This window comes from Athene noctua, chromosome 8, assembly GCF_965140245.1.
Source record: "Athene noctua chromosome 8, bAthNoc1.hap1.1, whole genome shotgun sequence".
Taxonomy (NCBI): domain Eukaryota; kingdom Metazoa; phylum Chordata; class Aves; order Strigiformes; family Strigidae; genus Athene; species Athene noctua.
In genome coordinates, this window is record NC_134044.1 from 7,887,759 (window position 1) to 7,914,309 (window position 26,551).

Consider the following 26,551-nt stretch of genomic DNA (forward strand, 5'->3'; position numbering starts at 1 on the left):
AGCATGACTGTAACCATTGTTTTATTTTTAAAAACAGCTCACCCATCCCACCAATTTACTGTGATTTATTCATTTGAACTTTTAAATCTGAAAGATACAACAAAGGAAAAAAGAATTGGGCAAACATTGGTATTTACACACTAGATTTCTGTCTTCAAAGGCACTGATTCATCTACTGTACATTCCTGAACTAAAACCAGATTTGACCATCTTGCAGTAATCCCTCGTTGTCCAGCTCAGAAATTCGTATGAGATTTGACACTAATAATGTTATCTTGAAAGTATGTTGTAATTGTGGCCGTTGCTTTTCAAAGCTGATGTGTATCAGTGAAACCATATAGATCTTTATTTTGCTGACTATCTGGGAAAAAGCTCAAGGCCAAAAGATGAAGCATGGAGAAGATTCTGAGTTTCCTGCCCAAATCAGGTAGACAGATAGACTACCTGTCCATCTGTGTGTATACAGAACACAACACAGGTTCTTCTAGCACTATAGAGGTCCTGATGCATTGCATAGGACTTTTCTAAGAAATAATGCAACAAGTTATTAATGACAGGTGAAACAAATTATTGATAAGAACTCATCAATCTAGTGACTAAGTTTTATATTTTCTCTTAATTTGAAGCTAATAGGGATCCCTGGTAAGTGTGCTGATACATCCCAAGTATGCATCTCTAACATACAGTTTTGTATCTCAAAAGTCAATATAGACATTAAGAAACTAATATTATGTATGAACAAATGTGAAAATACAGAGGAAATACCAAATTGTCTTCTATTTCATCCATGTCTTCTTTTCAAAGAGTGTATTCTAGGATGCCTCTATTTATAAAATATGTTCTGCAAGTATATCAAGTATATCACAAATATTTATCAACAATGTTTTAACTTTCATTTCAGTGATGTATAAATTGCAAAAAATTTTTTTTCTGAGTGCAATTTGGAAACAATCTAATTTTAAAAATGTATGGGATTTAAAAATCGGTCACCTGAGAATAAATACTAATTAATATGTTTCTCTTGCATTCTGTCTTTCAGATTTGTGATAAAGAATGGCATTACTATGTTGTCAATGTTGAGTTTCCCGTTGTTACATTATACATGGACGGAACAACATATGAACCTTACCTTGTGACCAATGATTGGCCTATCCACCCTTCACACATTGCCATGCAGCTGACAGTTGGTGCTTGTTGGCAAGGTAATATGACAGTAGAATTATTAATTCAGACAAAAAATAATCTTGTTTGTCTCGCTTATTGCATAGTAAATAAATTGCTAAAATGTTGATGGTATAAAATCAGAAGTAACTCCAGAGTTAATAATGTATCAAGTCCAAGGATAAAATGGATGGGTCATTAACAGGCTTTGCATTTCCATCATCTACAGAAGTGTTGAATATAGTTTGTGTATTCAGTGTGAAAGATTATCTCCTTTATCTTTTGTCTTCTCTTCTTTTAATTGTCTCCCCTGTTCTCCAGCTTTAAGCAAACTATCTAAATATTGCTCTAAAGAACTCCATCTATCTTTCAGTCTCTGCCTCAAATTTCTTTAACAACTCGTGGTCCAATCCTGCGCTCTTCACATGGAATTTATATCACCAGTAATTCCATTAACTTAACCAATTCACTCTGTTAGAGACCATATGTAAAAGTGAGAGTAAAATAAAACCAAAATTCACAACCCCAAAGCTATACTTGTATGTGTCTTTGCTTAAAGATTAGTTTTTCCTGTTCTCTACCCTTTATAATCCCATTATTCTCATTCTTTTTTCTGCTCCTTATGCCAGTTTCTTTTTCTGTTCTCTGCTTTACACCTGAAGCAGTCCTCTTTTTCTGATCATCTGCTCTTGTAAAGTTGTCTCCATTACCCTTCCATGTTGATTTTCTATTTATGCACTGTGTCTTGTTTTCACTTTAGACAAAATATGAAGTGATGCAAACTGTATAATTATGAAAAAATACTTTAACACAGATTGTGTTTCTTCCCCACTCTTTAATGTTGGCTCACTTTCTCCGGTATTACCTTGTTTGCCAGCTTGATCTCTGCTCACTTACAATATGTTATCTACAAAATTTGGACATCTTATGCATGGCAGAGCTATTCAGTGTAAATAGTATTAGAAGCAAATCCAGCTGTTAGATTATGAACAATTTAGGGTAAAGATACAGTCTTTACTTTGATGACAACATGGCAGAATAAAGCCACAGTAATCCTCATAACAAGAATTGATAAGTTTTGAATATTTATCAGTGAGATAGGCATTATGATAGCTAACTAATCAGCATGACACTAATCCCATATATCTATAAAAGTATAGACTCATTCTTTGTAACTGGAATTTGCATGTGTAGGCTTCCATCTCTACAGGATGATCTTTATCTGTATTGGAATTTTTCATTGATGTTAAATACATAACAGAATAAACTTAATTTTACTCTAAGATGTTAATATCCTAAGGGAGCGTTACTCCTTTTTTTGGATAAAAATATAGAATCCTAGAACAGTTTGTGTTGAAAGGAACCTTAAAGATCATCCAGTCCCACCCCCTGCCATGGGCAGGGACACCTTCCCCTAGCCCAGGTTGCCCAAAGCCCCGTCCAACCTGGCTTTGAACACTGCCAGGGAGGGGGCAGCCACAGCTGCTCTGGGCAACCTGTGCCAGGGCCTCACCACCCTCACAGGGAAGAATTTCTTCCTTAGATCTAATCTAAATTTGCCCTCTGTCAGATTAAAACCATTACCCCTTGTAACCAAAATTTTACCTATTGCTTCTGTCAATATTTACTGTAAGATTATGTTATTGCTATTTTAATAGTGTGAGAATTTGAGCTTGTCAAAAATAAAAACAAATTTTCAATCTCATGAAAATGTCAAGGTTTAGCTATGATAGCGTGCTAAAGATTCCAATAAGCTACCATGTGTCAGGCAAAAAGGTGAACTTTGAAAGCTTATATGAAACAAGAATTCAAGATACTGCTTTTGGCAAAGGTTATCTTTTGATAAGTTTGTTTTGATCACCTCAAATTATTCTAAATGAATGATATGGAAACTCACTTTGTTAATAAGATTCATCACTATCATGGTCTGTGTAATTGTACTTATTCAACACATAAAACCAATCTATTCCATTCAAAATGCTAATTTTAAAAATCCATATATTTCAAGAAAAAGTGGGTCTATCAAACAAATAATGTGACTATAAATAGTTTCAGTGAAACTGTTAACTGGGTCTGCTTAGGATAATACGTTTTGGCCAGTAAGAATAGTCTAAACCCTTACATTTTCAAAGCATTAGAAAACTGCTTTACAACCATCCCTGATTTATTTCAGTAAAAATATGCAGTGATTTTGGTGTCATAAGCCATTCAGGGAAGTCCTTGTTAAGAGGATATGAGGAGTTTCGAGCTCTTGTTTGCTCAGACTATTTCACTCTCTTTTCATCAAAGCACTGGCAGAATAGGAATACAAGCTCTAACTTCTTCCTCCTGAAAGGACAAGACTTTTTTTTTTTTTTTTTTCCCTGTTTTTACTAAACCATTTTATAGTTCTGAGCCCACAGTATCCATTTATCAAAGTCAAATTATTTGAAAAACAATCTCGACTCAGACAACTAAATGAACCAGCGAAATAACATTGCTTTTTCTTACCACACCAATTCTGGTTTGCTCACAGCAAAAAGTAACTCATCATGACTCTGGAGCAGCTTAAGAACTGGTGGGGAATAGGAAGAGTGTATTTAGAGGGCAAAGCAAAAAAATAAAGAACAAAAAGAATTGTAATTTACTTTGTTAGCACTAATAGGAAAATCTGTTACTACTGTGAAGGATGTACCCTTTCATACACTACAATTTTCAGTTCTGGTATGGAAACTGGGAATTGTTCTACGCTTACTCTAGGATCTGAGATTCCTCCAGGTTATGAGACGAGTCTCTCAGCTCTGGTCTTTTCCTCACTTACACTGGTACTCATCCTGAGGTTATGTACCAAGTATCATGCTTGTACCTCCTTCTTGTCTTTCTCAGAGTTATGTCATGGAGGAGTTTCAGGCACAGAAAAAGAATTCTTTGAGATTAATATTTCCTATTATTAATATTTCAATTCCAGAGTAACTCTTTTCTGACTTTTACAGCCTTGTTTATAGCATCCATTATGAAAAGTTAGGTTAGTTTTTATTTCTACATTCAGCTGTTCAAGTGAAATATAAGAGCAGTTTAAGTTCAGTGCTGTTCTCCTGAATCTAACATGAAAACAAACCAAATGTGCAATCTCTCAGACTTACATGATAAATTTAAACTTTAGACTATGATGTGCTCACTGTCCCATTTCCATCAATTTGCCTTTTTTGTTTTTTACAACAGCATTCCTGTTATAATGGGCAAGTCTCTCCTACATCTTCACCCTTCCCTTGGCAGTGTGGAAAGCATATGCAATATTTCTTTAAATAGTGTGAGTTGAGTGCTAGGACTCTCCTAAAAGGAGAAAAAATTAGCCTTCTCCTGAAGAGTCTTGTCTAGGGGGCAAGAGTGTACTGGAGGCAGAAGTCAGGGTCCTAACGTGTGGATGGCAGCCTGGAGACAAGTAGAAAGTGAAGATGGCTGGAAGAGCAGAGCACCAGGCTTTAAAGGTGATAGAAGAGAATCTTCCTAGGGTCTGTCAGGCACTGCATAAAGTTCACTGCAACCCAGGAAGTCACTCAATTATCTAAAAACAAGCCTGGGGGATATTTTCCAGCTTTAATGACATATTGGGGCATGAAGAAAGTGGTATAAAAAAAATCTTTTTTATTCTGGCATAATCAATATGAATTATCTCTACCTCAGTTAGGTATTCTGGATGTTGCTATAGCATAGTCTTCCTTTTTTAATTTAAAAACCTTGGTTCTTTCTTTAGGGAGATCATTAAAGGGAAGATCTAGGTAGAGCTACCTTATTGATATAGGGTCCTATCACAATGGTTAGCATAGAGTTAATTTTTTTTTTTTTTTAATTTTGTGTAGTTCATGTTTAATACTGCTATATTAAGGGGGGGGGGTGTGGTTTATTTGAGAGTGGGAGTTAAAGCATTATCTTTAGGCTAAACTTTGTGTTGATTCAGTCACATGTGACCCAAGAGCAGTGACAGCTGGAGACAACCTTGTTAACCTGGTTCAGCCTATCTCCGACAGAGTGCCATTCTCCATGCATGGCAAATCCTAACTTACCTCTTAGCTGTGATTTCAGTGACACTAGGCCTGGAAAAAGGTAATACTGACTATAGAGCTTAGCACTGGACTCTTAATGAACTAACTGAGGTGGAAATGAACAGTTTGGAGTGCTAGTACAACTGTTCATAAAATTAGGCCTTTATGTACCTTGGTAAAGTTTGACAGCTTTCTCTGCAGATACTTAGGGTTAAGGACATAACTTCAACTTCTTTAAAAGGCCTTTCTTGTTCATAGCAGCAGTCTCACAGATGATTGTCAAGAGCATGATTTTGATGTAGGTAAGGTTATTTAGGTGCAAAGTGCTGTTCTGTCTCTAATGGTGAAAGAAATTTTGAGGCAAAATTACTCTTTCTTAAGGGTATCTAAAGGACAAATTTGACTCACTTGTATGTGTGCTTCCTAGAACAAAAGAGACACCAAAGAGAACATGTGGGAAGTGTGGCCCTGACACTGTCTCTCAAAGCTCAACTTCAGCTCTAATTTCTACTCTCTTCTCTAGCAATTAAAATACTCTAGCTTTGCCCTTCAAGACAATAAAGAGGTAACACAGTTCTGAAGCAAGGAAGTAGGTTTACCCTTATTCTGTGAGGATAACATTGCAGTATCAAGAAGGTAGGTGATTTTTCCTCAGGTCACTAAAAAAATGTGCATCACAGCAAGAATAGAATCAGACTTCCTGATCAGCCACACAATTATTCTTCCTTTTAGCTTTTGCAATCCTTTCATTCTGCTAAGCAATACAAACAAATTAAGGTTAGCTTATCCTGGAGCTGCACTTTCTGGGAGCTTACCCCAGTAAGTTCTTCTCCGAGCTCATTATTTTTGATTCAGTTTATCTGAGGACATAGCAAATGGACCCTTTTACGGAGTGAGAAATTTCTTCCATTAAACCAAAGTTTATAGGTTCCCACTCTGATCCCTTTATTGCTAAATATTCTGTGGCAAAGGCAGCCAGAAGAAGGGAGAAAGCTACATGATTTGGTAGTCTAATCATCTTTTTTACCACAGGTTGCAAATGCTTCCTCCAGGTCTCTCTGAAAAGATATGGTCTTGAGTTCATACTCTTTCCTTCCCAAAATGGCTTGTTTCTTTATATATCTTTCCCAAAGTCCTGTCAGGAAAGTACTGACACAAGTTAATGACTTGTCACAAGGTTATATTATAGCTTACCATGACTGTAATAATAATGCCACCCATTCTAGAGTACTGAAGCTTCACAGTGTAATTATGCCGGCCACATTGCACAGGTGAACATCTTTAGGAGAAGCCTGTCAACAGGCAAACTTTGTTATCATGGTCATAGCAAAAGACTATTGTGATTTCTGTTTTCTAAGTAATTTCTTCGCTCTGTTCTTTTTTTCTTTTGTATTCTCCTGTCATTTTCCACTTCCCTTAATCTAGGCTGGAGACCTACATCTTTTACAGAGCCCTTCTGTGGCATAACCTTATTAACCTTATACGTCAGCACTCTGCTGACATATCAATCACAAAGTTGCAGTCAGAGAACTGACTTAAAGGTGAGAAGAATGGTAAGTTAAAAGTTGGAGAGGGATCAGATCACTGAGAGACAAATACACTGTGGGCACAGCAGCAGCAGCAACCTGTATCACTCAACCTTGGACTTCCCACAGAAATTAAGATATGCATCAGATAAAGATTATCCCTACTGTGCATTCTAACACCAGTGGATCCTGCCTTGGGGGCTGACATAGCTTGCACCAACCTGAGGCCTCAGTAGAGTAAGACAAATAAACAATTTAATGGAAGACCACCTAGCTGGATTTCAACATAATGTGATGCTGAATATCTGTATACTGGCACTTCTGTCAGTACAGCAGTGTTCTCTGTTACTGCCCTTCTCATCAAAACCAAGATGGGGCAGATTTCAATGCACTTCACAGATCTTTGCTGCAATTTTGGCTGTAGCAGAAATACAAACATATGTGGAAAGTTAGTTTAAAAGGCTGTTTTCTTGGAGAGCTGAATTTGCATTCAAATCTGTCACTAATTCAGCATATATATATGTCCCTTATTTATTTTAATTTCTGCACTGGGAACTATGCCTCAGCACAAGAATGTTATTTGGAGAATAGGAATATAGGTTTTGAGGAAACTTTAATACCATTTGGACTGTGATCTACTCTAAGATACGTAAGATTGTAACATTTTTCATTACTGTCATCATTTCCCACAGTTCCTGGGAAATAACAACAATGTATTGGCTTAATTGTAAGAGATTATAGATTGTTATTCTCATTTGAGAAAAATTATCTTAAATAGTTTGTTATACCATGCTTTTGATCTACAAATCTATTGCACAGAGATAGCTTAGCATACGCATACTTAAGAGCAGGTATTCTTTAGTGTTCTCTGTACTGAGAAGATAATGCTTTAAAGCCTAAAGCTGTCTGTGTGAGAGTGTCAGGTTATGATACCTACCAAGAGTGGAGGGAGACTTAAATACTGCCATATTTGATGAGTAATTTTCTGAGTAATTTCTGTCTGAAGATATAAAAAAAAACACTAAAACTTTTTTGTGCTGAGAAGCTTTGGGAGTATAAAAACTCGAGTCACTAATTGGGACTACTCCTGAAATCTATGTTAGGTTTCATTCTGCTTAACAGCCAGGCTATTTGTCAGGGAATTAAACCCAGCTCCCTAAACTGCTATAATAAAAAGACGGGATAAATTTTAGGGCTTGGACCTGAGGATTTCAGAGCAAGAATGTCTTGCAGCTGCTTCCAGATTCACTTCAACCTTTATGTTGGCATCCTGAATAATCGATCATTCCTTAATTGTCTGGCTCAATATAACCAGAGTCTATAATGCCTTAAAAGAATCACATCTCAGTTGGAAATTCTCTTGATTCATCATTTCCAGTGAAAACCTCATTGTGCTTAGACTGCCCTGATAATTACTTGCTCACTATTAGGGTAGGGCAAAAGGCCTTAGAGCTCAATAAAGTCACTTGTTTGACAGAAAGGCATGATTATTCTTTGGAGATTGGTGAGTGAATGCAAACAACACTTTACATGTTGAAGTAAAAAACTATACAACGGTAAAATTCAATGGTAAACAAATTCTGTCACACTTTATATTAAACCAACCAATTATTAAACCAATGTGAAATTAAAAAGAAAAAAAAAAAATGATGTCATGGAAATCAACTCTGCTTCATTAATGAATGTGCCTTAACCCTGTGAAGTCTGAATCCTGAGAATCTTCAGTTTTCTCCAGACTCTCCAGTGTTATATCTAACAGAACCTTCTCATGGCTGGGATCAGATGGTGTTTGCTAAATGACAGTCCTTTAATCCCCCTAAATTGGTATTCAACTGAGAGATTCTAGCTGTTTGCAAGGTGATGTGTATACTAGAAGCATTTGTTCTCCTCCATGTGTATAAGGGAGCCATCCTGACTGATCTGCCCACAAGTAGGACAGGCATCTGCAACATACTCATCTAAATTTAAGTAGGTTAATTCTACATTTGATCTGTTGTGTTTGAAAATTCAGGCATCAACTGTAACTGTGCTTGTGACCATTTAGGAATGTGCCAAACACAGTGATACTGTAAAGTCTTGCTTTCATTGGCAGCTTGATCGCTCCCCACTGAGGGCTGCCATGTGGGTGCAGCACACTGCCTTTGCCGTGGTGTGCATGAGCATCCTCCGACTTGGCCTTCCTACTCCAGCGTGCTGTGGGGCTCGGCTTGGTGTGAGCACAGGCACCAGCTGTGACTAGCACAGGTGGGAAGTAACACTCAGTAGGCAGAGGGTTATAAGGTTCTGGTGGGGAGGGAACACCCTGACCCTAATGTAGGAGGTGCCCCTGCCTAACCCTACCCCTAGGCTGAAACTAGTATCATGGGACATTAGTAAACCCTGATAATTTTACTTATCTAGATAATTCCAGTAGCAGCATGCACTTTATTTTTCCAGCTCATTCTAAGCCCTGTGCCTATGTGATGTCTCAGCTGCCTCTTTCTCAGAACCATAACCCAAGTGTCTGCTATAATGGTTTTATCTGGTGGGAAGTCCAGCAGGCCAGGGCAGGACCTTTCTTCTGTATATTTTGTTGTCAGTGTGTGTGCTATACTTGTTCACCTCCACCAGCATTCACACTTAGCAGAAAAGGAAAGTAACTTAGAAAGACTTTATCAAGGTGACACTGGGTAAAGTTCTGGTGGGAGGGACCCCTCTACCCCTAGTGTCTGAGCTGCCCTGCTTGCTCTGCATTGATAAAGGCCCAGGCAGAAGAGATCAAAACCAGCACAGAAGAAGAAACTCGGTCCAGAAAATAGTTATTATTTCAGCACGTAAAAAATGTGATACATACTACTTCGGCAATGACTAAGCAGTGAACAGCATTATAGTGAATGATTATGTATGTCAACAGTTTCTCTGGATGCCTCCCACAGTCTGTTGACACCGTCTTCCCATTATAAGGATTGAATTAATGCCAGAAAGCCAACATCCATCCTCCAGTATCTGCCAGACTTTGGGAGTGGATGTGCGTGCTGGGTCAGGTGGAAAAAGCAGTGCACAATTTTATCGAGGTTTGACTAACACTGTAGCCTGTGGTGCCTCACAACTGTGTTAGTGACTGCAACATTTACGTTTAAGGAAGGGAAAAAAACCCCAATAGCTTCAAAAATTTGTCATGCAAGGGTTTGTAGTGAGAATAACTTCTATAGTGTTGTTTCAGTCTCTTTTTGTGTTACAGACATCAACCTAATTCCCTGACAAACAGTAGAGAAGGTTCCGTTTTCCCTTGCTGGTTGCATCATTCAGCTAAGTCTTAACTACTTAACTATCCCTCAAGAATTCACACTCACAGCATATTAATCCATAGTAATCAACAAACATAGAGCTGAATGAAGCACAACATGTAACACAGTTGAGGAGTATGTTTTCTTATTCTCTCAGGTCTTGATGCTATAACATCATTACGGAGGTGAGCTGTATCTGAGCTCTATCTCACAAGAAAGTGCAAAAAGACCCTGACAGCAAAACATCCCATGAAAGTTGCTGAATCAGTCTAGGTTAACTGGATGGCCTGACCTCTGGACAGAAACTGGAGGATGCTATGTTACAGAACACTTTATTTTTCACTACACCATGACATTGGGAAGTAGAAAAACGTTAGGACATGGATTACCTCAAGATCATCACCACTGCAACTCCACTTTGTTCTCTGAGTTGTTGCTCCAGAGGCTTGTGTAATCTATTTAGTTCTTCATTATCTCAAAATATTGTTGCTTAGACTCAGTTTCGTGTCAGAACCAAGAGTTAAGTTCAAAGTGTCTTAAAGCAGTAAGGGCTGTTGGGAGTAGTTTATGCCTTTCCTCATTTGTTTCTTAGCATGTGGTAATTTCAGTGATGAGCCAAATTCAGACAATGCAATTGAGCATTCCTCCTGCCCAGTGAAGTCAGTGGCTGTGAGTTGCCTGTCAGCTGCATCTGGAGCTGCACAGGAATGAAATGTATCATGCCCAAGGGCAAAGGATCTCTATTTGAAAGATCATTATTTAGATGATACTCTGTAAAAATATTACTATCAGCATTAGCTACAATTACACACTCTGCTTTAAGGTGCTACGGAATTGCCATTTTCATGCTGGATTAAATATATTTATACTCATCTGATTTTGGGAGGCAAGAATTTTAGAGTGACTAGGACTTGGAGATTGGCCATCCTAGACTAAATTTGCACCCACTGAGAAGCTGAGGTCAAATACTTAAAGAATATTAGAATACTAAAGCAGAAGGAAACACAGCATTCACACATACTAATATAGTAGAACAAAGCATGAATAAAACACTGATACAGGCAGGACTAAAACAGCCAATTGCTGAGGATTTTCAATTTGTTCTGACAATTATTTTTGAGATTGAAAAACTATATTCTCAATAATTCCTTTTATCAACACTATAATACAGGATTGTAGCAGATTGGCTTTAGGCCATTCCTTCAATTTTAGCAAGAGTTTTGGGTCTGGCTTCCCAATTTTATTGCATTGGATTTTGTCCATTTGCAATATAATAATTACTGGCAATTGAAACATATCAGCAAGCCAATATACTCCACTGAGCTGAGAAGTTTCTGAAATGCTGAGGTAGAAGAATATCAAAATGTCAACATACTGCAATTACAAGCAGCTGTGATAAGAGTCATATGTAATGACTTCTGTTCACCTTTGAGGATAAAATTGGCAGGTGTATAGTTTTGTCTTTAACTCTGGTAAAAGGTGCTTATGGAAGGCTTATTTAGCAGTCTATTTTTTTCTAATAAAGTGTGAGATAGTATTCTCTCTTCATGTGCTCATATTTTTTCATGTGGAAAAATCTCATACACTGCCCTGGATTAACAGGCATGTCCTATGTAAAACAAGGTAATGCTGAGAAGAACACTAGGTTATGGTTAGTACTTCAGATAACAGCAGGAGTTCCAGGAAAAGCAACAGGAATGATCATAGTCTACAGTGTTAAGTAGAAGACATAGAAGCGTCGTTTACCCTGGTGAAGGAAAAGAAGGCATAGCCATATTTTGAAGGCTCACATTCCCTGTTAGAATTAAGCTTCCAAATCTAAGGATCAATGGTCACTGGAGTGGATTGCTTGGGGAGTGTCTGTCTTCATAAGAGTTTAGAACAGCTCAGGCAATTCTCAAGAATAGATTAAGTACAGCTGTTCTTGTCCTGGGGCTAGGGAGCAGACGGTATCCCCCCTTAGTGTCCCTTCAGACTCTGCTATCTGTTGTTCTAGTGCAATTGTCCCAGCCTGAATCACCCAGTTGTAACTACAGGAGTAGTTTTGCAGATTTTCTCTACTGCCACAATATGGACTAGTTAGTCCCACCTATTTTTCACTCATATTTTCTTGAAATACTTGCTTTTTTCACATAGCAGTTGATAGTCTCTCCAGAACAAAGATTACATCACCTCCTTTACAGTCCAAAATTGATCTACATGTCTACACAAAACCCAGCCTTAGTCCTGTGAACAGGATAAGTATGTTCTTCAAATACTTGCTGGTTTTGAATGACAGTATTTGCAGAGCATTTTAAAAGCTTATTCCTAGAAACACTCATATTCTCTTCCATGCTTTATGTTAGTGGTTGGGCAGATGGCTTACAGGACAGATGACTTTAAATTTGAATTATACAACCCCAAGATGTACACCAGCATTTTTTAAAGTGGGGCTTGAGCGCAGTGAATACTCTGTATATTTAATATTGTTTATGGGCAATTACTGTATCATTGTAAATGACTTAGCAATGTAATTTGTAAGTGCTTTGTCAATGACACCAGAGAAGAACTACTTCAAAGTGAAAGACCAACCAATAAAAAAAAAATCCAAAAACCCTGAAATTCCTGTTCATGGATGTAAGCACCAATTGTGTTGCTCTATAGCTTTACTTCAACTGGCTTATCCTGCTTGTTTCTGTCAGGCATAGCCATAGCACTGAATTCTCTCTTCTATCTTGTCTAGCCCTGTACACATTTAGATAAGCCACTTTCATATTTAAATACATTAGCTTATCTGAGACTGCTTCTTATTTTGCATCTTCTCAGAACTATTAAGGTCTACTGACAGACTTACTGTAGGTTTCTAAATTTCAAAGCTCCAGGATTACTGTTAGTGTTTTCGCCTTGGAACTTGCTGTTCTCAGAATACCAATAGGGATATGAGAATTTCAAACTTCAAAGCACAATGTGATTCACTTCTTCTGTAACTTCTTATCTATTTTTCTCTCTTTATCTCCTTTTTATGGAGAGATTTGATTTCTTTTTCTTAATTTAGCTTACCTTTTCTGTCCAGACACATTGCTTCTGTATTAGTGGCAACATGTACTTTTAAAGATCGATGTAAACAGGTAAATATAACATTTTTGCTGAAAAGCCAATGTCACCATAATGCACTATCTATTTAACAAAAAATTGTCTTGGTAAGTAAAAGAAAGGCCAGAATTACAGAACAAACTAATCCTGACCTTTAGCTGTTGCATACATCAAAGTTTCTATGAAACCTCAAAAAAAATCCGCCCAGAGGAAGTTTTCTGTATAATGGACAAATGAATGAAAGAGTGGAGAATAATCTCTCATTGAGGATCTTTCTTTGGGGTAAAAAGAGAGGTAGTTTGTGCTGTAATGTTAACAAAGATGAACAAAATCTGTCTACTTCTACAAAGAAACAGCCTGCTTAGACACCTTCTTTTCTCTCAGTACACCAGTGTGTATTTTCTTTGCTACATAAAATAACTCAAATCTTCTTCATAGTGTTCATGCTCCACAGACTAGAAGTGATGTTTTTCAGACGTTTAGGTTGCAACATCAGCCAGAAGAAAATTTGCCACTTCACCTTATCCGACCCCATATCCACACACAAGTCTTCAAGTTAAAGTTCAAGCTTGAGCTAGCTTACCTGGCAGAAATAGCTTGTTTGACACAAAAGCTACAAATACTGTAGAGATGACTTACCTACCAATTACAACAGCTTATCAACTGCTAATCCAATTAGTCTGTGTGGCTTCACTGGCTCTCTTAGTCCTCTCCGGCTCAAGGTAGGCAGTAATTCACATGTACTGATATAGCTAACACCTGCAGGAAAGACAGGCTCTAAAAATTCTTCTGGAGGAGAATACGTAAATCAGTAATATCCCAAGAGTAATTTAGATGCTGTGATCACTGGTGCAGGCAGTATGTAATCACATTTTATTGACAACTCCTAAAGATCAGTCTTCCTTTGAAACTGCCTAGAGTGAAGCTGAATGGAGCATAGCTAGAGGGCCTAATGCAGCATGCAGTGACGAGACTTGATTTGGCACCAGATGAGCCGCTCTGGGTAAGGGAAGCACTGTAAGACTTTTAGCATAGTGCTGGGCATTGGCCTGCACTCACTGCTGTGAATTTACACCATATCCTTAGAGACAACCTGTTGTAGAGAGGGTGGCAGTTCGCTTACACAGAGCCATGACTCTTAGCACATCTCAGAACCTCGGGTAGTATGTTTTCTGGAGGATAAAGGCAAAGGCTGTGTAAGTGATCTTGTAATAGAAAACTTGCAAATACAGTTTCTGTATAAATAAATGTTGGACCTTCGACTTTTTTTTTTTTTTTTTTTTTATTTTGTGTTTGATCACTTCAATAATCTTATCAATTTTTTAAAATGCTGTGCTTCCTTGGACACAGGTTTGGGAAGCTATGTTTCATCTCAGAGTATGTTGTCACAACTTTATAAACACCTGAATGCAATACTGGAAAAACACTGTCAAGAATCTTAAAGACAGACTGCTACTAGGTACCACCGAACAACCCACAAAGCAGTTCCACTTATCACAGTAAATGGAATCTCAAATGTGCTTGTCTAAAATAGATTTAAATTCTTCAAATGTGTTAAAACATAAAATGAATTATTAGATGTGTGGTTTGTTTATTGTTATCAATAATAATTTTGTATTCTCTTTCTTGCAGGAGGTGAAGTCACCAAGCCCAGATTTGCTCAGTATTTCCATGGCAGCCTGGCCAGTCTTACTATCCGACCAGGCAAAATTGAGAGTCAGAAAGTGATTTCTTGTTTGCAAGCCTGCAAGGAAGGTCTGGATATTAATTCTCTTGAGAGTCTTGGCCAAGGAATAAAGGTGAGGGATGAACTGACATAATCTTTGATAAAAATTTAGATCTGATTTATGAAGTGGAGAGCCCAAGGTAGAGTACACACAGTACAAATGTACTCCCAGAAGCAATGTAATTTCCCATAAAGTCATGCAAAGAAAAGCAGAACAGCAGAAGAGCTGTGACGCTGCAAAGAAAAATGTTTCCATTATTGCAAAGCTAGATGCTCAGGAAGTAAGGTGCTGCTGATATTTCAGAGTCCATAAGAATTGCCAGGTCGTGTTCTCATGCTTATTTTGGTAGTTTTACAGAAATGGACATGATTCCAAGGAAGTAGCTTTAAAGCAATGAAAACATAACTGGAATATCTTTCACCTAGAGGCAACTCTGAAAGAGGTCCCAATGCATAGTATTGACAAATTCAAGGTGTGTTCCAAGAGGAAAACATTATGGGATATGAAAATTGGATTATAAAAAAAACTAAAGTCAAGAAATTAAAATTTTACATTTTCTTATAAGACATTATCCATCTTCATTATGCATATGGTTATCTTACTGATATTGTAATACTTCTTCGAAGACTGGAGAACAGACAGAGGGAAATCCTGTTTCAATTGACATACTGACCAGATTGCTTTGCATTCGTTAAGACAAATTCTGTTCTCCTGGATACCTATGTAGAATTTTTGACTATAACTTCTCCAATGCTCACATGAGATACACTGACAGTTTACCTTTACTGATACCAATATTAGGTGACAGATGTTCTTCTGCCTATTGTGTAAACACCCTGTTAAGCTCTTTCCTAGCAGCCACACATGACAATACCATCTTCCAAAGGAGCTGAGCTTCAAATTCAAACTGGGAAGATACTTTGGCTGCAGACCATGCATCCTGTGAAACTGCACAGGTGGTTTTTTAGTATGTTGTTTTACAGTGGGGAGGAGGATGGTGCTGTAACACTTGATCTGGAGAATGCAGTGGAAGTGCCATGTACTACATTTTATTAGCTAAAGATAGGAGACTGACCTGAAATACACTCAAACGCCTGTCTGGGTGATAAGTTACAGTGCTGTAGTATAACCAGTATGTTTTCTGAAAACAAGGGTAAAAATGAAAATTGAAAGTGGAAAGGTAAGGAGGAGTTTTGCTAGCTTTTACATATGAGCAAAACGCTCCTAAAATTTTTTATTTTCTTCATGCTACCAAGAATTTCACATTGCTTGTCCCAGCAAAATAACACACTTATAAATAAAAGCTATTTTTAAAAAACAATGCATACAAAGAGAAGGTAGGATTTTCTGGAACAAGTGTATATGCCTACCAGTAAGTTCTTTGCTGGGATTTTACATTAATTAAAGCAGTGTACACTTGGTCCATGGTGCTTAAAAGCATAGTAATTCCTTCCTATTGTTGCACTCTAAAACTTGGCAATATTTGAGTAATCTTGTTTCACGGGCTTGGAAAAATCCATGTTATACCACCCACTGCTGCACCAGCATGGGTCATCAACTTCTTTACTGTACTAGCCGTGCAGTGGGGAACATGGAGATGAGGGATTGTTTTCTGCTTTTTCTTTCTTTCACCAAACTTCAAAACATGTTCATTTTCCAAAATACAGATGAGACTGGTTTTTTAAAGTTACTGTTTTCATTTTTACTTCCTCAGCAAACTCAACAGCAGGAGGCAAAAATAAAAGGGGCAGTCAGATTGTGGTAGGGTTTCTTATCTCTTATCGGGACAGACAGAAAGAAGCTCAGATGAAAGTGGAAGAGGTGGCACCTGACCTTGAACAGAAGATTAATAAAGAGAAAAGACTTCTGGTGTTAAAAATAAACATACCTGATCTTAGCCAAGCATGTGTGACAGTTGCACAGATAGTTTCTGTGTGGCTATTTACATATTGCTTAGCAGATTCAGTGTTGGCAAACTGATGTTGGAAGGTGTTTCTGCTGGGCACTTTGGACTCATGAAGCTTCACCCTTTAGCCACCTAAGAAAGATCAGTGCAGCTGTAATACAGTTTCTGACACTAGTATTGGACTTTTTTTTTTCTGTAGCCTAATTTTTAGATATCTGTAGCAGCTCTCAGAAACACTGTCTAAACTGTCACTATTTTTAGCCTTTTTTAATGAGAAAGACAAAAATGGCTCAGACTAAGGCTTTTTCCAATCCCTTTGGCAGCATTCCAGCTGTTCTGACAGCTGAGCTATTAAGTTAACTAGCTAGTTAGAGTCTCTTTTTGCTAATTTTATTCTCTAATACTGCTCGCTTACAGAAAGGAAAAATAAGTTTATGCAGGCTGTGACTCATGTTAGTCCTCTTTCTTTGTTAAAAAAATACCCTTCCATGTGTTATGACCTTCCTGCACAAGCTTTAAACCCAGTCCTCTGTGTTCTGTTCAGCAGAGAACCCCATGCTTTATTCTGTTGTTCACAGTCTATTTGCTCTTTTGCTCTTCAACCTTTCTCATTGTAAGGAAGTGTAGACATCCATTGTCTGTATATAATAGAACATGTTCATATGATCAATACGCAGCTTTGGGAAGGGTCTGCATGTAAGAAAAGGGTGCATTTCTTTGCATTTTTGCTGACAACAGTAGGGTACAAAATCAAGGGGGTTAATCTGGTTTTCTCTGCAATGCAGATGGTTTGCTGAACTCATTAACAGACCAAAAAATGAAATCAGGATGAATTATGATGCAGATAAAATCAATTGATTTTATGTGAATATAGTAGCAAAGTTTCTTGGCCAGCAAGACTGTTTAATGTTCAGTGCAATGGGCTAGAGAAAGATCAGGGCTACAAGAATAGCGATTGACTTTGCAAGGTTTGTTGGCTCAAATGAGCAACTGGCTTTCTGCATGTAGGAGCTCCATCTTAAATCATGACACCCTTATTGATCATGAGACAGAGAAAGGAGAATCCCCTATATTGGGTCTGACATTAATGAAGATGTAGGAGGTAAATGTTACAATTGTTGTGTTCATTCATGTTGAAATATATCTCAGAAAGATAGCCTAGGGTAAAACCAAATAGAAAGCAGGAAGAATATGCCGCTGCATGCTACTCTTGTTTAAACCAATATTTGTATATGGGGGATGTGTTTACCCTAAAAAAATTACATAGTAATAATAATGATGACAGTCAGTTAAGGTTGTGAAATGGTATCAGCAAAGCTGATAAGGCTGGGCAAAGTACGACAAATCCGGATTAGTTTACTATTAAATTAATTATAACAGTAGTTATCAGACACGAAATACATGACTACTACAAGTACGTGTTTTAGGGAACAACATATGGATTCAGCCAATGGTAGTTACTAAGAATTTTGTTTTCTTAAATCATTAAATTTTAAACTTACATCTGTGCAACGTTACTTAAAAGTGTCTTATATTGTACTCTGTACCTGCTACCTTAAATACTAATTATATGCATTTCCCCTAGTATCACTTCAACCCTTCGCAGTCAGTCCTTGTCATGGAAGGAGATGACATTGAGAATATAAATCAAGCTCTCCAAAAGGTCTCATACATCAACTCTAGACAGTTTCCTACTGCAGGCGTACGACGTCTCAAAGTCTCATCTAAAGTCCAGTAAGTTATACTTCAGACAAACTGATTAGATTAGGAATATTTTTAACTAATTACTTTTTTCTTTGGACCGCTAAAAATAAGAGGTTTTGACTAAATTACATTGCTAAATCATACTTTTATGTTATTGAGCATAAAGGATAAATTTCATTTACTTTTATGCTGATTTATGTTGTGGTTTTCTTTCAATATTGTCCTTTTAAGAAACTTCTCTTGTTTCTGTAATTTACTTGTATTCTGTTTATAGCTTGGAACATATAGTCTGGACTGAACAGTACTTGCATTTATTACAGTCTTATTTTACTGTTCATTTTAAAAAGTTACTTAATAGGTAAAAGTACCTATCTCTTTTGAGATAGGTAGAGCCATGACTTTTTAAATCAGGCCTATTACATCTAACAGATGACATAGCTGCAAGAACAGTATTTGTAGCTATGCTTGAAATAGTCTTGTCTGTCTGTATCCTTATATGGCTGTCAGTGCTGGAGTACTGGGGTGGGTGTTAAAACAGAAATCCATGTCCTTCCATTTTCATGCAACAGTAGTGACACTGGAAGCAGTCCAGTTTGCACTCCAAGGCTGGCCCGAGCCTTGTGCAGAGGTGAAATAAAATAGAGTTTGTCAGGAGATTCACTCCCAAAGCACAGTGCTGATTGCTGATTCATATGAAAATGCTAATATAGGCCCCTTCTGTCCCCAGTAAATACTGGTGGGTGCCACAATGAGTTCATGATGGGTTCAATTTAAATGGATAATTAGGCCCTTTTGTTCACACATGACAAAATAACCATATTATGTTCATTAGCTATTACTTTGAGAATTTAATGTTAGGTTTCCTAAAGTTACCTGTTACCATCTAATTAACTTTTTTTTTTTTTTAACCATTTAAATGTCAGTTAAACATCAATCTATTAGTCTCCTAGTGACCTTACTACAGACAGAGCTTGTCATGAATCTTTTTGCTAAGCTATTCCTAGCTAATTTCTGTAGTTGTGAATGTGGGAGGGGATGAGAGGAACAGAGCTGTGACAGTCACTGCTGGCCTATGTACGTGGTGGTACAGATGCATGTCCTTATGTGTGGCAGTGCCAAAGTATAGAATAGACTGATCTGAGGGAATACAAAAGGATGAGAGCCATCAGGTGGGTTTCGGGCAGTGCAAGCACCACACACCTCTGATGTGCAATGTGTTACATGCAGTTAATGAATAATATATTTTTCAGATGTTTTGGTGAAGATGTCTGCATAAGTATCCCAGATATAGACGCATATGTAATGGTGTTTCAGGCCAATGAGCCCAAGATCACAATAAGTGGGATGGACCACTTTGCTAGACCAGCTGCACAATTTGAAAGTGAAAGAGGTGTTATTTTGTTACCTGATGTCAGGATTGTCAGCACAGTCACTAAAATGGAGCATCCAGTGGACTTAAAAGAACACAACAGAGGTTTGTGGATTTCTCTTAAATATTACTGCTTATTCTGTAACATCACTTTTTTGTAAGGATATTGCAAACAAGCAACACAAAGGAAGTCACTTCACTCAGATTAATTTAGGCAATATTAGGCAACAGTAATGCTGTACTGAAGACATTCAGTTAAACCCATCAAAAAATGTGTTAAATAGTGATAGATCAGTATGTGCTTTGAAAAAAACAGCTTTTCCATTTAGTGTCTTGCCTACTTCAGAATAATTCCACTCTTCTTTACATGTTCCGCTGAATAGCATATTTTTATTAGAATCTTTTTGTAACAGAATTTTGTTACTTGTACCAATAAAGTGGAAAGCGCGAATTGACAAATAGATGGATTTTAGTCTGTTCCTATGTTTCCAGCTCTGCTACTGACTTCTTTGTGATACTTGAGAAAATAATCTTGTGCGTCAGTTTTCCCATCTAAATAATGTAAAGATAATAATTTGCAAAGATTTTTTTCCATTATGACAGTTTATTCTAATGCTGAGAAATATGTGTATTTATTATTTGACACTAGGTGAATGTTCAAAAATACAAATAAGGTTTAAAATAACTGTCTATAAAGGAATCTTCCTTTTGGATGTTTGTGTGCATAATAAATTAAAAGCTTAGTAATCTGAAGAATCATTCTAAACAATATTTGTTGGACTAGAATAAGCAGTAACTAGATGTACATCTCTTGAAAAGATAAAATCGCTAATGATGTGCAAGTATAGGGGCATGGATTCCCTGAAGCCATGTTCTGTAATAATGCTGCTTATCACTTGCCTGAAACTGCATCTGTCCTCTCAAGGCTGGAAATGTGTCATACCATAATAGCAACCAGCTGCATACATTCTTGAACAGAAAAGTGATCATTATCCATCACTTAAGACCCAATGCATGTATGAAGCTCTGTGTCCCTAAATGCTATGACATCATCACAACTGTTAGTGAGCTAGGAACTACTGCCTTCCAGTTTAGTTCTTAAATTTCATCTCTTGCAGGTTTTCCCAGTACAGTTATTGACATAGTTACTGTTGTAGCACCTTGTAACCTAAAAAGCCCAAGTCTCATCTTGAAAAGGAATATAGCAGCCTTTCTTAAACTACAATTTAATTCCTTGGAAGTCGTCCTAATGTGCCAGCTCTTGTTTATTTCCACTAAGAGACAGCAGCATGACTATGGCTCTGAGGCCTTATTTACCTGTGGAGGGCCCCTGCAATGCCAATATGTTGCTGCTTGTCCTGCCTCAGTAGAGAAACCAGTGGGATCCCACCAACAGCTAAAATTGCTGCCCCTACTTCTCCTGTTTGCCCACCGACAGCCAGAGCAGCAAAGCTGACCAGTGCAGGCTTTTCCCCCACTCTGTCAGCCCAGCTTTTGCCTGTCTGTCATAGCTTCCCATGAAATAGTCCAACTCATCGACCTTAGCAATGTTCAGATGTGCCTAGCGTGCAAGTTAGAGTTCAGCCTGCATTTTCAGATGTTAGAGCTGTGCCTCGAGTTTGATACCCAAATTCCCTGTATTAGGAGTTGGGAATCTTGGGCATAAGACTTTTCTGTCTGTTCCTTCCTTCCCCATATGCCCTCTAAAATGAAATTCACAAAATGGGCACTAAATTCCAAGATTGCAGCCTCTCCCTTAGGGAGCTGGTTAAGCAGTATTGCCAGACTTAGCAAGTATGCTAAGTTGACCAGAGAATTAAAATATTTAAACCAATATGCTACTCTTTTTCCAGTATCAGATTTTTTTTTAATCCTACATACTGAAGGATAGTCAGTTTACAACTCATGTCAGTTTACATGAATTTATTTCCAGGATCAAATTTCAGTTTTCTATTTCAAATACTGTTCTTGAATGCCTTTTATTACAAAGCAATATATTGTTCATCTGTCTCACTAAGCATTTGTAGGCCATCATCATTATAGCATCCAAACCAGCAAAAGAGACACTTCTCTTTTGATTTGCTTCAAGTATGTTGTATTTAATATTGACAAAAACCAATTCAGCCATCTTTGCAAAAATTGAAAGTCCTGATGCAAAGCACATAAAATGACTGGGATGTCCTGTGATCATTTATCTCAGTTTCTTTCTTCTTTTTTTTTTGTGGTATATGCCATGTGTTCACAGCCAATAAACCAGTGGTATTAGAGGAAATGCTCCACAACTTGGATTTCTGTGATATTTTGGTCATTGGTGCAGAACTAGATCCTGAACAAGAGTGTTTAGAGCTAGATCATGTGGTGCTTCAAGGAAAACATCTAGATGCCACAAATTCCACCGCAGGATATTCAATCTATGGTATGTTCGTGGACTTTGCTTTCTCCTATTTCTTCCCACCAACAATTAGATTATTGGGACGAAAGGACTAATGCGAAATAAATTAGACAAAAAATGAGTGATGTACTAGCCATAAAATCTTCCAGGAGAGACTGTGTCTCAAAAAACATAGTCACTTCTTGATCTCTGGGTATGCTGTGTTTATCCTTTGGAATACAGCACAGCTCTGTCTTGATCTCAGCATCCCTCCTGCTACTACCCAAGTAAGGAAAATAGCAACACTGCTTTCTTTAAACGTGGGGGTTCTTGTGAACCATCACAGTGGAAAGTGGGAATGAGGGGATTCCTCAGTGCTCCTCCACAGTGCTGATAACTCACTGAACAGTTTTTTTGATTACTAAATAATTTATTCTAAATCATTGCTGTTGTATTTGTTCCTCTCATCATGGACCTATATTCCTTTCCAAAAACTATTCTCACTTAATTTAGTATCAGCCAAAGGCTCTATCAGGTAATATTTGATGCACTGCCATTTTCAGATCATTCTGCCAAATTTGTATTTTCTGTGAACATTTGATTCCTCCTGTACCGCATGGAGCACTTGTTACATAGCATCTCCTTGAGATTATTGCTGCTCTACCACCATTTCAGGTGTGGACAGCATGCACAACTACGAGCAGGTTCTTCAGCAGATTCGATATCGTAACTGGTACACTTCCGTCACCTTTGACAGAAAGTTCAGAGTCAAGTGCTCAGAGCTAAATGGACGTTACACTAGCAACGAATTTAACTTGGAGGTAAGCAATCATATAGTCAAGTTTTCTTTTCCAGCTCTGATACTGAGCACTAGCTTTATTTTCTGTGACATCGATTTTTCTTTAAGATATGTAAAATGATTGACACGTTCTGGTTACTATAAAAAAATAGAGGAAAAATTCTAAGTTCCATTCAAATAGGAAGTTTACTTCTCCTGTGGGCATTCCTCAGTATGGGTCTCTGTATTCTTCCACATATGTAATGAGATGACCCTTCTCTTGACCTCCACTAACTCAGAGAATTACTCCTGTTCAAGCAGAATGGGAGCTAAGGTCATCATCATTGTTTTTCCAGACCTACAAGCCTTTTTGAAGATTTATACACCTGCTTGAAAGTAAATTACAGCCTCGTGATTTTCCTTAGATCAGTTATTTTTTTACTTAATGCACTCTTCTTTCCCATGGTATTCATCTTTTCAGTTTTTCCACCGAGCACTACCCCCTTATGATAAGTTTTATAATTTCTTCATGATCAGATAGAGATAATTTCTGGTAATTTACATGATTTCAGGTTTCTTTGGGGAGGAAAGTCAGTATATAGGTAACAAACACATAGGGTGGAGTTCATCTGTCATATTCTTTTGGATCCACTACTCAGACATAGTCAGTTACCCCAGGAATATTTAAATAGCTCTCCTGAGCTTATGTGTGCTGGTACTGAGTCCAGGGCAGCACAGTGGCTCAGGGACTGAGAATTACTGCTGATGCACCTCAGCAGAAATCATGGACCCGTTCTGAAGAACCAACTTATCCAGCCTAGAACTCAGGTACCAAGTCACTACAGAAAAGGACAGGACCTTTTTAGCAATAGGCTCAAAACTTTAAAATTGGTTTTGAAAGTTTTTGCATGCTTACATTGTCTTGAAAATTCTTTTCATTTTAGCATTCTGCAGCCCTGACAATGACTTAAGGGTTTTTGCTTATAACTATCAGTAGGACAGAGAGTTGATATGGCATCTTCAAAGAAAGTCACTCTGAAAGTAAGGACAGAGAAAAAACTAAAATCTCTTTTAATTCTCTATTACTGTTTTAGTTTTTAACTCAGTGAGTTTGATACATTCTCTATAAGTGTTCAGAGTGACAAATCTCCCACTAAGTTTCAGGGAACATGTAAAATATGATTAGTATAGAGAAAATAAGTCGCTACTTATCCAGACAAGTAAATCAAAAAAATCCTTTTTTGTGCCACTTCATAGTCTACAGTCAGAAATGGTTTAATGCTAGAAATGAGAAATATATTAACGTGCATTTTTCAATAGCATAAAAGAAGTCAATTTGGCCTTTAAGATCTATATAATAATGTTCCTATCTGCTGATGAACTTCATAGTTCAGTGTAATGTATGGAGCCAGCAGGAATATAGAGCACTTAGTATCTGATCTCTTATTTTTCTCTTGTGACAGGTTAATATTCTACACAGCTCCAACTCCAACTCCATGGACCATGTAAATCATATGATAATACAACCACAATTTCTCCAATCTGTCCACCACCCAGAGGGAAGCATAAGTACTGTTCACAACTCAGGTATGTGACGACTTTACAGAGACTGCTCATAATGATTCTGGTATGTTGGCATTTCCTTTGTGATTCAGCCTGGCCAACAAATAAGGCCCTGACGTCTGTAGTTACAGCTTCTGAAACCTCACAGAGATCATTGCACAGGTATGAAAGAAGGTAACAGTGAATTCTCTTCTTTCTTTCCAAGGACATACTTTGTATCCTTTTTTAAGACTTCATTAAACCTTATGTACTCTGGCCCACATAGTTAAGAAAATGCCTTGTTTCTAGTACTGAATGGTAAAGGATAATATTTATGCTCATATTGTCTTCGTGCATCTGTATTTCTATGGCGTATTAATTTCTGCCCACCCCTTTCTAAGCAAAAGGAAGAAATGTTTGTATTATTTGTTAAATATATAATTGCTAAAGGGCTTTAGCTGCTGTCCAGGCCTCAGTCTAGAGCTCTCTGGAGAGAAGATAGGTCCACCTAGCCATGTGCAGGAGGCATTAGTGTATACTCAATACAGAATTTAAATTGAATTTTTAGACTATATGAGTTAAAATATCCCTTAAACACAGAGCAAAGATAGCTGTTTAAATTCTGAATTTTGAAATCCTTTTAGCTGAATGATACATCTGTAAAGAAATAAAGCTGATGTAAAGTGTACATAGTTATATACAGCTATACTTAGAAAATTATTTTTCGGTACACTTGTATGAACATTTTACTAAAATGAAACTGAATTTTTACAAAATGAACTACTGCAAGCTAGTTCTTTCTTAATAGTGTTCTGATTTCAGAATTCCATTCTTACAGGCAGGGCAAGGTGATAAAAAGGGATACAGAACTACTGTAGCTCCTGGAACTGCAGTACCTAGGTAGCAAAGGTACATAGAAAGTGGCAGCACTTCACTAACCTAATTAGGAGCCTGATAATATATGAGTAGTTCACAGAGATTTCTTCCTGTGACTGAGTGGAGACAGAGGCTTCTCAGAGTGCAACTGAACAGTGAGGAAAAATGTCTTGAATCCTCAAGAGTCTCCCAGGAAGGTTGTAATGCAGGCAAATAGAGTGGCAATATGTTGTTTTAATTCTTGGAGATTGAGATTTAAATTGCAGTACAGGTGTTTGAAACCTTTGAAAATATAAGCTTTCAGATATACTTTTTCTCACAAGAGAAGTTAACACCTCAGCTATAATCAGAAGGGGTCAACATGCAGGTAAGATAACTGAACCTTATTGCAAAAACACTTGTTCTGAAACTAATTGATTCTGCACTGATTGACTACTTGTCTTCTGTAATAAAGTTGCTTAAAAAACAACCGGTAGGCATACTCACTTTTTAGTTATGATTTATAATACTATATCTGTAAACAAACACCATTCGTGTATGCTCTGCCTTAGTAGGTGGGCACTTGTCAACACCTTCTGTAGTTCCAGGCTCATGACAGATAGCTGTTGATTCTCTATCCAAAGGAAGAGGTGCTGAGGGGAAAAAAACAGACAATGTATTTAGTGTTTTGTAGTCAGTTTGTTCCACAAAATAAGCCCATTCCTTTTTCCACCTTTTGTTCCAGTTGTTCCAAGTGTGGCTACTATCGTTATCATAATTTGTGTGAGCATACTCATTTTCATCATAACCTTGGGGGTCTATCGAATTCGGACAGCTCATCAGCACAGCTCTGCAGACAACGAAGGAAGTAAAGAAAATGAAATGGATTGGGATGATTCTGCTCTGACGATTACTGTCAACCCCATGGAGGTACATAACTGAGGCACAGTATTATACCATGATACTGCCAGGAGTTACTGTCTGGGCTGGTAGCTTACTCAGCAGTGAGTTTTAAGCCTCTTTCAGAGTACACCTGTTTAGGCTTGGCAGAACAGTTGTATGTATGTACACTCTGGACCCCATCTCAGTTTTCAGGTCTGTACACCATGATTATATGTAAATGAGCACTTAATATCTGTTGTCATATATAACTATTAAACAGGATGGTGTTGGGCACAACATCACTTTCTCTCTCCATCCGTATTTGCACCCTAGGTACCCAATATGATAGAGTTACTTTGTTTTTTAACTT

At 37.5% G+C, this 26,551-nt stretch overlaps 1 protein-coding gene across 2 annotated transcripts in view; it reads left to right on the top strand.

Annotated features, from left to right (window-relative positions):
- The window catches only part of CLSTN2 (calsyntenin 2), a 400,483-nt gene that overhangs the window by 367,465 nt on the left and 6,467 nt on the right, over positions 1–26,551 (top strand). For both annotated transcript variants that reach the window (XM_074911635.1, XM_074911634.1), the window contains 8 exons: positions 1,040–1,202; positions 14,680–14,846; positions 18,266–18,414; positions 19,635–19,858; positions 21,999–22,169; positions 22,800–22,945; positions 24,366–24,489; positions 26,045–26,229. In XM_074911635.1, coding sequence (XP_074767736.1) covers positions 1,040–1,202; positions 14,680–14,846; positions 18,266–18,414; positions 19,635–19,858; positions 21,999–22,169; positions 22,800–22,945; positions 24,366–24,489; positions 26,045–26,229 — 1,329 coding nt within the window. The remainder of the gene's footprint in view (positions 1–1,039; positions 1,203–14,679; positions 14,847–18,265; positions 18,415–19,634; positions 19,859–21,998; positions 22,170–22,799; positions 22,946–24,365; positions 24,490–26,044; positions 26,230–26,551) is intronic.